This window comes from Melozone crissalis, unplaced genomic scaffold (assembly GCF_028551555.1).
Source record: "Melozone crissalis strain CALT ecotype California unplaced genomic scaffold, PUWL_Pcris_2 ptg000042l_1, whole genome shotgun sequence".
Lineage (NCBI taxonomy): Eukaryota > Metazoa > Chordata > Aves > Passeriformes > Passerellidae > Melozone > Melozone crissalis.
Window position 1 is genome coordinate 53,257,822 of NW_026535820.1, and position 11,409 is coordinate 53,269,230.

An 11,409-nucleotide genomic window follows, 5' to 3' on the forward strand; every position below is an offset into this window, starting at 1 on the left:
TGTTACTAGCCTGTTGCCACAGAAGTGTTTATAGAAATACTTAAGCTGTCACTTTTGTAAAATTCTTCTATGGTATCATTCTTACCAACACTTCACATCCTACTCTGAGGTGATTCAGTTCTTCCACAGGGATGTGGCCTATAGGGCAAATCTCATTGCAGAGTCATGAGTCATAAGAACCTTTGCAGAACCGGCCAGGCACACTATAAATTCATCCTACCCTTCATGTCAACTGCAGAAACCTTGGAGACACCCAGAGCAGCAGGCTTTCTCCCCACGCAAAACAAGGTACTGTAATGACTTCTAGATATTATTTATTTTACTTATTCTTGGCTGATGTGGCTTTGTTGACAAATAGGAAAAAAGGAATCAGGTATCTGAACTGGAAACAACTAATCCTTGGGGAAAGTAATTAACTTAAGATTGCACAGGCATAGCCTAGAAGATGATCTTAAAAATATACAGGAAGACAACTTATTGTTCAGAGTTCTATAATTTCTAGAGCTCACTGACTAGCATATATATCACAGCACTCTTAGAACCATTGTGTTTGCCTAAGTCAGGTAATTTGTTTTGTACTCTTTAGTGCTTAGAAGTACCAGTTTAGCTCCTGGTTTGCAAGCTATTAGAGTCACAAACTATCTTTTATTCTAATGCCATCCTATACCAACCAAAATAACTCTTAGCCCCTGACTAGAACCCTCAGCTAAGCCTGCAAGGCAAATAACAAATAGCAGCCTTTGTGGTCTGCTGAATATAGAAAGCTTCTATTGCAGAAGAACTGGGAAGCTGGGATCTGGGCTAGTGCTGTAAGACAGGGTTTCAGGACATTTTTAAAAGTCAGAAAGGTAATTCAGGATGCTTAGCATGCAATAGTTGAGGCAGTGCCAGTGCTTGCTCAAGTGTAGGAAGGAGAGTTTTGTCTTAAACTAAAGGAATAGTTTGACTGCTCCTGTTACCAGAGTATTTGTTCACTACAGAGATGAGTATCAAAAGAGTCTGGAACAAATTGAAGCATAAAATTTGTCCTAAGAGACACTTTCTCAGTGGTCTCTAGCCCAGGCTTTGCTAAGTAATCAAAAAATCAAAATTTGCAATTAACTATCACTCCAAGATGCTGTAAAGGGCAGTGCAATGAATTTCCTGGTGAACAAATATGAAACACAGCTAGAGGTTGGTTCATCCCTAAAAATGATAGCTGTTGCCATCAGTGAAACAGGACATGCTAAACTTTGTGAGACTTTATAATAGCTAATGCTCCTCAGTCTTTATATAAGCAACTTTAGAAAGTCTTTTAATCACAAAAAAGTTCAAACAGTGAAGAGGAACTTCTAAACAAAGAGCAATCACAGTTAGTGGTTCATTAATAGCATCTTTTCTGTCTTTCTGTGCAGCTTCAGGACAATGGATACATTGAATAAAGCAAACACAAGCTTTGCTCTTGACTTTTTCAAGCAGCAATTGCAGGAAGATGGTGACAAGAATATTTTGTTCTCTCCTTGGAGTATTTCATCTGCCCTGGCTACTGTTTATCTGGGAGCCAAAGGTAACACTGCAGATGAGATGGCAAAGGTGAGTCTGGGCTGCAAAAGTAGCTGTCTGGAAGGGTTGATTTCTTGGAGTAATGTCCTCCACGCCAGAAATTTGCTGTGTTGAAACAGAGGAAAAGAGTTCTGGGGACTCTCCTCTATAGTTATTTCAAGTTTTACACTTTGCTTAACATAAATTCACATCTACAAGGTTAGAGAAAAACTATGTTGAGACTACAACCCTTTCTTTGGGGTATGTATTTTACAGGCAAAATTACTTACTGAAATTGCCAAGTCACACTTGTTCAAAGCCTGTAGTGTAATCAGGGGACAGTGAGAAGAGTCCCAATGCATGGTTGTTAAACACCTAATGCAGGTACCCAGCTCCTGCTGGAGGAAGGGAGGCTTGTGAGTTTGCTTCTGCTGTGGCAGAAATTGTCCCACCTGCAGTGATCTAACTTCTGATTTATAGGACAAAAGAGACCCAGTAGGGTAAAAAAGGAGTGATCTTCTGTTAGGATGAAGGGAAAACAAAACAAAAGACTCAGCTCTTCTGAAAAGTGTTCCAAGGTCGTTTGCACCCCTTTGTAGCCTGGTTAAGGTGAACAAGTCCAGAGAAAGGGATTTAAGGCATGGAACTGCCTGCACACTTTTCAGGCTTTTTAATACATAGCTGAGCTCCATGAAGACTTCTCCTTTGGTAGACTCCATCTGGGGGTAATTGGCTCTTTCCAGGTATTAACAGGTAATCCCAGGGCATAACTCAAAGCAGGCAGATTCCTCAACAAAGGCCAGGTACGTAAGAGTTTTGCCCTGCAGCCCTCAGCTTAGTTTGCACAAGCCATTTTGTACACATGGGCATTGAGACCTAGACAAAGATTTCATATTCAGTAAGGACTGGACACAAGAATAAAATCTGAGCTTGACTGTCATCATTACCAGTCCCCTTGATGTCACTGAAAAAATTCACTGAAACAGCAAATTTTCCATTGTTGCATTTCTTATTGCTTTTTCCACTACAGGTACTTCACTTCAACAAAGCTGAAGATGCCAAAAATGTCACCACAACCATAAGAATGCAGGTCTATGCCAGAACAGAAGACAGTCTATCAAATCAACGTGCATGTTTCCAGAAGGTATCTCACCCAAACTGGTGCTCAAGCTATGGGCATGGCCAAATTTTTTCCTGTATTTTTCTTCCACATTTGTGTTTGCTTATGTTTGCCTTCCTCACATTTAGTGTACAAAATGAATTGGTATTGCGTGATACCATCACCTAATGCAACGCTTATTGCATGCTTCCCCCTTTTACATAGAATTGCATAATCTAACCTCAGATTTGCAAAATTTAACATTTGATGATCAATAGATCTTCTGATCTTTTTCCTCTGGTTCTGAGGGCAGATTTCTTTCTCAAACTATTACTATTCAAAAGCTAGCACAGTTCTTACCTCAGAGAGCTAATCCCAAGAAAAGAGATGCTCTTTCACACATCTGATTGTAGCATCAAGACAAAGAAAATCAGAACATTGACTTTTCCAGGCTACCTATTCTTGATATGTTCCAGAAATTAGCCTCCATTTCAGTTGAGAAGTTAACAGTATAAATTTACATGTTGGGATTTTCCAAAGTAGACCAGTTGCCTGCAATAAATCTAAGAGAAATGGGAATAATTTTATTCCTGAGATAAGCCTTTGCCATACTGGCAGGCATTTTGTCCCAGTTGGTATGTAATTTAATATAGCAGAACAATACAGAAGAGCAAATGTAATCCCTCTGAGTCAGTAAAGGCTTTTTCCTAGTTTGCAATTCAAAGATGGTGATAACAAACTCCTCTCCCTGCTCTTTCCCGTCATCCTTATTCTCTAGGGGGTTGAGCTATTTCCCTGAAGTCTGCCCACAAAACCCCAACTGTTGCTAATTTTGATGAATGGATCTGCATCCCACAGTCAAATTCCATGGTGGGAAGATTTATTTTAGGGGTTTCGTCAACATCTCATTTGCACTGCATGAACAGGAAAGGGATTGTTCCTCATGAGTAACACTTGCCCTCACTGTAAGAATTAGAGAGTGGTAGCTCTATGGGAAGTGCTATGGGTTCTAACACTTTGGAGATTTAAGGTCTGTTCATGCCTCTGATTCTGATATAATGATGAGATGAATACAGCACAGGTGCAGATTTTTAATTTACTAATTCACAGCTTATTCCTTGAGCTCATTGGAGACTCTGAACCCACATTCATTTAATCCTGTCACTTCAATATAGAGAATTTACTGCAATTACCGAAACATTAAAAAAACCCAAACCATAAAATATTAAGAGAGACATTAAGAAATTTAGAGGCAAACCTTCCATGTAACACTAATAAATTAAGGGAGTGATAGAGCCAAATCTCATGCATTGCTTAGGAATTACTCTCTGACTTTTGTTTTCTGGATATCCAAAGTTTCACAATATCCACTTCTAAACCCTTAAATATTTTACATAATTCAGGCTCTTAACACTTACATTCCAAGATACCCACACACTGAGTGTCTATGTGTGTCTATACCACACCTGCGACTTCTAATACTTTAAAATGATTCTTTTATTTGACGTCCAGTTTAGACCACCTCTTCCATTGTAATATAGGTAACAGATCACCCAAAGAGAAATAATTTACTTGGATCAGTGTGAAGTAAAAAAACCAGGATTTTTTACACAACAGATTAATAATGTCCTTTTATTTCTATTTCTCCAAGACAGAGATTGGCAAATCAGATAATATCCATACTGGATTTAAAGCACTCAGCTTTGAAATCAATCAACCCACTAGAAACTACCTACTTAAAAGTGTTAACCAGCTATATGGAGAAAAATCATTGCCTTTCAGTAAGGTAAGACTTTTATTTAGATTATGCAGTGTCATTTAATTTTCATGATCAACCTCTGGCAACATAAGCTATATACTTTAAAATATTTTTGCTACATTTGCAAATTATGTTATTATCCTTAACATTAATATTTTCCATGATACTTTTCCTTAGACTTTGGACACTAAAATTTTAGTTTTTTGGGATGTGTATCTAATTTCAGAGTGATTTGTAGATGTAGTTAGATGAGAACGTTTAAATCGAGTGTTTCCACTAAAAAATACTTTGTTCCTTTGAGAAAACACTGTGCTTGTGCCCATGTAATTTTCATCTCTGGCTGTATTAGTACTCATATTGGCAGGCAGCAAACATAAGTCAGGTGTCTCTATTGCCCTGCAGGAATACTTATTTTTAGCCAAGAGATATTACGGTGCAGAGCCACAATCAGTCAACTTTGTGGGAGCAGCAGACGCAGTCAGGAGAGACATCAATTCCAGTGTTGAACAACAGACTGAAGGTGAGTTCCAGCCTCTCCTCTCCAAATCAAAAAGGAGTCATTTTGGCTTCTCTGTGCCCAAGGGGCCCATGGCAGGTAAGCAATTTGCCTCCGAAACTTAAATCAGACTTTTCCTAAATTACTTATCTACCAACAAGCTCTTACTAAAATTAGTGTCCTCCATCTCAGTGTGTGAGGAATATGGCTTATTCTTTGCAAATCAAGATTACTCCAGTAACTACATATTTGCAAATAATCTCAAGCTGGATGAGTGCTATGGCAGCACTTAAAATTTCCCTGGTTTATATCCCCAGAAACTGTGCCAGCTCTTAGACTGAAATAGTGAAACTGTACAGATGTGTGATTGTCCCTCTGTTTTCTCTAGGTAAAATCCAGAATCTGCTGCCTCCTGGATCCGTAGATTCACTCACCAGGCTAGTCCTGATAAATGCACTCTACTTCAAAGGAAACTGGGCAACAAAGTTTGAAGCTGCAGCTACCAGGCAAAGGCCTTTCAGAATAAACATGGTATGGCAATATACTGCCCTATTTCCTACACTGCAGGGGGAAAAACCTGAAAAAGATGGGGGGAGAAGAGAGGGAGGGAGAAATCCTGTCACCCTTTAAATCCATGTGGCAATATAGTTATTTCATTTAAAGCATACAGTGCATTCAGTATATTTATTTCACCACACTTTCAACACTAAAACTACACACACATACCAGGCCCTGAGGCACAAGTAAATTATCAGAAGCTGACTTCAAAAAAGCTTCCATTCTCCAAAGGTAGGAAAAAAATAGAGGAGAACAAAACTGTATGGTTTAGTTCTTTACATTTTCACTTTTAACCATTCAGCAAATCAGAGTGACATACAGTTTCCTACAACTGGTGTCATCTGAGACATCTCAGATAGCATGCCATGTCTCCCAGTGCCTTGCAGGGATCCTCTGAAGATCCTGTGTTCTGTGTCCTACCCATTAGGATGTCTCAGACACATTGGGCAGCCTGTAAACTGTGCTACCTTAACTTACTCCTTTTACTGTTCAGAGTACAAATGTAAAACGTTCCATTTGATTTGTTGCAGCATACAACTAAACCAGTGCCCATGATGTACCTGAGGGATAAATTTAACTTAAACTACATAGAATCAGTTCAGGCTGATGTTCTTGAGCTTCCATACGTCAATAATGACCTCAGCATGTTCATCCTGCTACCGAGTGACATCTCCGGCTTACAAAAGGTAAAAAATTGAGAACATAATTACTGTGAAAAAGTAAGTGTGTCATTATCTACTTACTTAATGCATGTGTGAGGCAAAAGACCAGGCTGCAGTCATGTTTCTAGGAAGGAGGATACTGATGAGGCTCAAGGTAAAGCAAATCCCAAATCTGGTCTGGTACTGTGAGCTTGAAGCTCTTGATGCTCAGAGTAGATTTCTTAGTCTTGGAAGCCAGCATGTCTGTGCTTGTTAAAGTTCATAAGTTCTGGAAACAGGTAACCCAAACCCCATAGGATTACCTCTTTTCCAGCAGAACAAAAATGAGGACACAAAACCAGCCCTGCTGAGATCCACTGTCCACACCAATTCAGACAGATATGATTTCATTCTGGAAGAAACCCACCCAAAAATTGGGCAGCCTCTGTTATGTTCCAGGATGTCCAGAACTAATATGTATGGATACTGCCACCTTCTGTAAAAAGTCGGATTCTGCCTTTGGATAACAAATGTTTAAGAAATTTTAATTTTTAAGGTGCTGTATGGGGGGCAGGAGAAAGCTCTTTTCAGTGAATTCTAAAATGTGGGGAAGACAGCCCTGGGAACAGAAGAACAGCCAGACTATCATAGCTCTGCTATATTCCCTGACAGTTACTGGGAACATTTCAAATATTGAATTGATATATCATAGAACAACATTCTCCTTTAGAACAACATATCTCCAAACTGCTGTTTCATTACTGTTTTTCTTGTACTCTTACAACCTCTTGAAAAGTTCTCCATTTAAGAGAAGAAATAGCCCAAAGGGCACACATTTTTGAACATATTTTAATTTTCTGATTTTTTTTTACTTACTGCAGCTAGAAAGAGAACTGACTTTTGAAAACTTGTCTGCATGGACAAATCCAGAACTAATGGAGAAAATGAACATGGAAGTTTATCTGCCCAGGTTCACATTGGAAGAGAAATATGACCTCAAATCTACTTTGAGCAGGATGGGGATACGAGATGCCTTCACAGAAGGTCAAGCTGATTTCACAGCAATGTCCAAGACTGGTGATCTGTTTTTGTCACAAGTTTTCCACAAGTGTTACCTGGAAGTCAATGAAGAAGGCACAGAGGCAGCTGCTGCCAGTGCGGCAACACTGGCATCACGAAGTCTTGGTGCTACTATTATCTTTTTGGCAGATCACCCTTTCCTTTTCTTTATCAGGCACAACAAGACCAAGACTATCCTCTTCTTGGGAAGGTTTTCTTCCCCCTAGAAGCTCGATTACTAAACAGGTTATTGCAACAACAAAAATGAACTAAATACACACCAAAAAGAACATCTCAATAGCCCGTGCACTTCTTAATTTTCCTGTACTGTTGGCAAATCTCTCAATGTTAGAAGAGGGTATTTATGAAAAATAACCGCAAATTTATGCCTCTGGCTCATTTTCCTGGCAAAAAAACCCCAAAATACTTGCACATGCTAAGTACCCAACTGTGCAAAGAAGAACATGACTGTGTCTTTTTAGCACTTTCTGAACCTGAACTTCGACAATTCAGAACGGACTGAGTTGAGCTCAACCAGTAATTTTAAAGTTTTGATACCTAAGAAGATGAAAACCCAGGAAAATCTTGCAGAATGCTGCTGCATCTCCATTGGTTTCAGCTCATGCTGATCCCCAAAGCAGGCTACTCACCCACATTCTTGTCAGTTTTTTACCAACTCTGGTAAAAAACTGCAGCCTGGCAGAACTGGCAAAAAAATAAACCTGCAAAATCACCTTTGTTCCTGATACTGGTGCTTCTTTTTTTTGCTCAAAAAGTGGTTAACACATGTACTTTCTAATCTCTGTCCCACAGCAACTGGAAAATATTTAACAGCACTATAGAACTAGGAAAATAAAACACATGTGCCTCACAGCCTTCTCCTTTGTAAACTTTCACCCTTACAACACTATGTCCAGCCTAGCACTGTATACTGCTTTGCTCTCATTTTACTTTGCCACTTATTCACTGGTTTGAGACAAGGCAAAATGGGAGAACCAAGTCTACAGCTAATACAAGCAATACTAATGGCCATAAGTGCTTTCTGGAAGATGAATATGAATCTCCCAGGTCATATTTACTCCTGTCACTACTCTTTCTCCTAAGAGAGTGCCCTGATCAATCATGCATGTTTGCAGGGAATGCTCCTGAATACATGAATTCACAACAGACAGCAAAGGACCAGGTTTCTTAAGGACTTGCACACACCAACAGCTATCTTACTACAAACACATTTTCTTGAAACAGCAGAACTCCCTTTTCCTGGCAGAGACTGCTGACTGTCCCTGCATCCTTTCTCTTTTCATTCAAGTGGTCAATTGCTCCCAGAGTCCCTTCTGGCTCTGCTTCCCAAATGGGAAGGAACACAGGAAAAGTGTTATGAAGCACGTGCTTTATCCCTATAGAGCCCCAAGAGAAATGCCTTCTGCCTATCTCAGCTTTGAAACGTGACACTGGATCCCTGTGCATTCAGTCCAATTCTGCCATGCCCTCCTTCACCTCATGGAAGAGCAGCATGTCCCCATGGATAAGCCTCTTAAGCACTTCCTGATATGCCTTGGGAATAAAGACAGAAAAGTCACACCTGGAAGGCCAAGGAGAAACAAAACTATAACAACATGAACACAGACTCACTCAGGCCTTTAAAGTCAATGGAAATACGAGTCACCTTTTCCCCCTCCTTCACTATTTTAAGCATGGTTGCAAAGATGACACAGTTGATGTCCTTTTGGCAGTGCCATATCATTACTGAGTGGCAGCGGCCACAACACACGAAAAGTGAGTTGTACATTAGGGAACAACCTTTTCCCAGAGTGAAGAGCAGTGCTGGAAATGTTGTGGGATCTTCATCCTTGGAAGGGCTATGGCTAACCTTATCTACTCATGGCCCTGCTCCAAGCAGGAGGTTGATCTCTGGATGCCCCTTTCAGTTAATATCTGTGATTTTTTTTTCTCTCTCTTTTCAAAAGCCACTCTGTCTTGCAACCTCCCTTTCTCACTCTGTATGGCTTCCTTGTATCTTGACTAGCAAAGGCAATTATCTTGCTCACAGATATATCTCTGGGATTTGGCAGTCTCCTGGCTTGGGCCTTCTCACCACCTAACCATTCAGTTGACTTTTCTCCCATCCAGATTTGTGGAGGACGTACTCACTATACTAAAACTAGCACTTGTTTGATTTCTGGCATTTCTTCACTGCCTTGCACAACACTGATTTTTGACATTTTTTAGAATTCTTGACCCACTGTATTCCTGTAATCAGGCTTGCAGTACAATGCTTAGCAAACAGTACAATTTCCTTCCTTTCCTGCTCCTTCCGCTGCCCTCTAGAGTCTTAGAGTTGTTACCACCTTGTTCTTCTTCCATCACTGTGTCTCTTCTGGGACTTCAAAGTAACAGCTCTTGTGCCATGTTTACCTCTGTTGTGTCTCTCTGTCTTTGCTTGAGCCCTCCCAGCAGAGCTGTTTCAATTCTTGCCCTCCTCCTTACTGTGCAGCAACTCAGGGTTTTGCAGTGTTTGTCTCAAATGATTCCCAACTATGACTGCAATGAGATTTCTTCACCACCCAGTGGGGTCTCCCTCCCTTGCCCTCCTTCACAGCTTTGTCTCTGTGTTCCTAATAATCTTCAGTCTGAAGCTGGACTCCCAGTGTCCAATTCAATCACTAAACTTGGTGTTTTATGCTGAGGTATTGCATTTGAAACTCCGGAGTCACAGAGCGGAGAATCAGACCCTCAATATCTGCTTAAATCCAGAAACCAAAACAAAGTATTGTGTAACCTTTTTAAAATTCACTTATTTAAAACAACACAGCAGTTATCTCCACAGCACCAGAAAACCTTCGGAATCAGCAACTTGCTTTGCTATCCTGTCAGTAGGCTATTGTGGTGCAACAACAGACTTGGGATTTTAATTCCATTGTCCTTTTGAAATCTCTAAATCTGAAAAGTGACCAGGTCAACAAAAAGGCCAAAACTTTGTAAGATCTTTTGGGGATGTGGTAGAAAGGAACTTTGGGTAGGTGGGCACAACCTGGATGTAGATAAAAAGGAAAGGGAGGGGCAAGCAGTACTGTGTTCCCTAATTTAAAAATTGCTTAACACACAAATGCAGAACCTGACTGAGGACAAGAGCTAAGTCTTCTCTCTCACAGGATTAAAGGTAAATATTTAAATCAATTTAAGTATATTTTATGGTGTTTTTAAATGCAATCTGTTCCATGTGTGACTGTATGGATAAATGATAATACCCCTGTGTAATAATGCATTATTCTTGCCTTGTGTTTTTCTAAATGTCAACCATTAGAGAAAATAATGCTGTAAGCCTATGGAAAACTGCTAATTTGGGGCAGAATTATTCACAAGCAGGAAAGTTTTCTTAGGGCAGCAACTGCATTACAAGTAAAATCTTCATTTTGATAAAAGAATTCTGTACTTCAGGTGAAGGCACAGCACTGCACATTATCAGGCCAGAGACTCAGAGGAGTATTCATTAGCTAAAACCAGAAATTCCCATCCTGATGCTCTCTTAGTTGTGTTCTCCAAGGAAAGAAAATCACTCTGGTACAGACATGGTCCTGAGGGCATACTGACTACCAGAAAGAATGTAGTTGTCTGGAAACAAATCACTTCATAAATATCTGCAGACTTCAGAGATTGCCCCACAATTTTTGTTGCTCCATTCCATAGATAAGACAACGAGAATAATCTAAGCATTTCTGGTTTTTTAAATGGTAAATTACATGAGGCAGCTATTACTGGGTAGATATCTTAAAGCCTACAGCAGTCATAACCTCAAGGCATCTGGCAGTTTCTGAGGGAAAAAAAAATTGCTGGAACATTCAGAAGGGGTGGTAGGTACACAGAATGAATAAACCGTGTAAGTCTAAATGGAAACAACAGCTTTGCTGTTCATGGTACTACTCAGAATAGGTCGCTGGCCAGGAAAAGCCAATGAGCCTAAAAATTATGCCTAAATCCTTTTGCAGTATCAGCTGTCAGTTCTATACAGATCCAAATGTAGTAGTGGGAAACTCAAAGAATGTACTAAAATGTGAACCAATGTACTAAAAATGCATATAATTTCCCCTGTGAATGTTGCTTTCATAAATCATTAGTTAAGAACCAAAAAGGAAAGAAATACAGAGGTTATAAATCTGCACATCTTTGGAGATCAAAGACAGAAAGAATCACAAAGAAAACTGCAGCTGTAGAGGGAAGAAACCTGAAAGAAATTGGTGTTCCTAACAGGTGGCAACCAGTATCTGTGTGGAAGATA

General features: G+C 39.9%; 1 protein-coding gene across 1 annotated transcript; it reads left to right on the forward strand.

The window, feature by feature from the left end:
- The first annotated feature begins 1,404 nt into the window (after positions 1 to 1,404).
- Positions 1,405 to 7,360, forward strand: LOC128942231 (serpin B10-like). The gene is made up of 7 exons (XM_054284540.1): positions 1,405 to 1,572; positions 2,552 to 2,665; positions 4,272 to 4,406; positions 4,782 to 4,899; positions 5,264 to 5,406; positions 5,964 to 6,119; positions 6,956 to 7,360. Exons 1-7 carry the CDS (start codon positions 1,405 to 1,407, stop codon positions 7,358 to 7,360), a joined length of 1,239 nt encoding a protein of 412 aa, XP_054140515.1.
- The last annotated feature ends 4,049 nt before the right edge of the window (positions 7,361 to 11,409 follow it).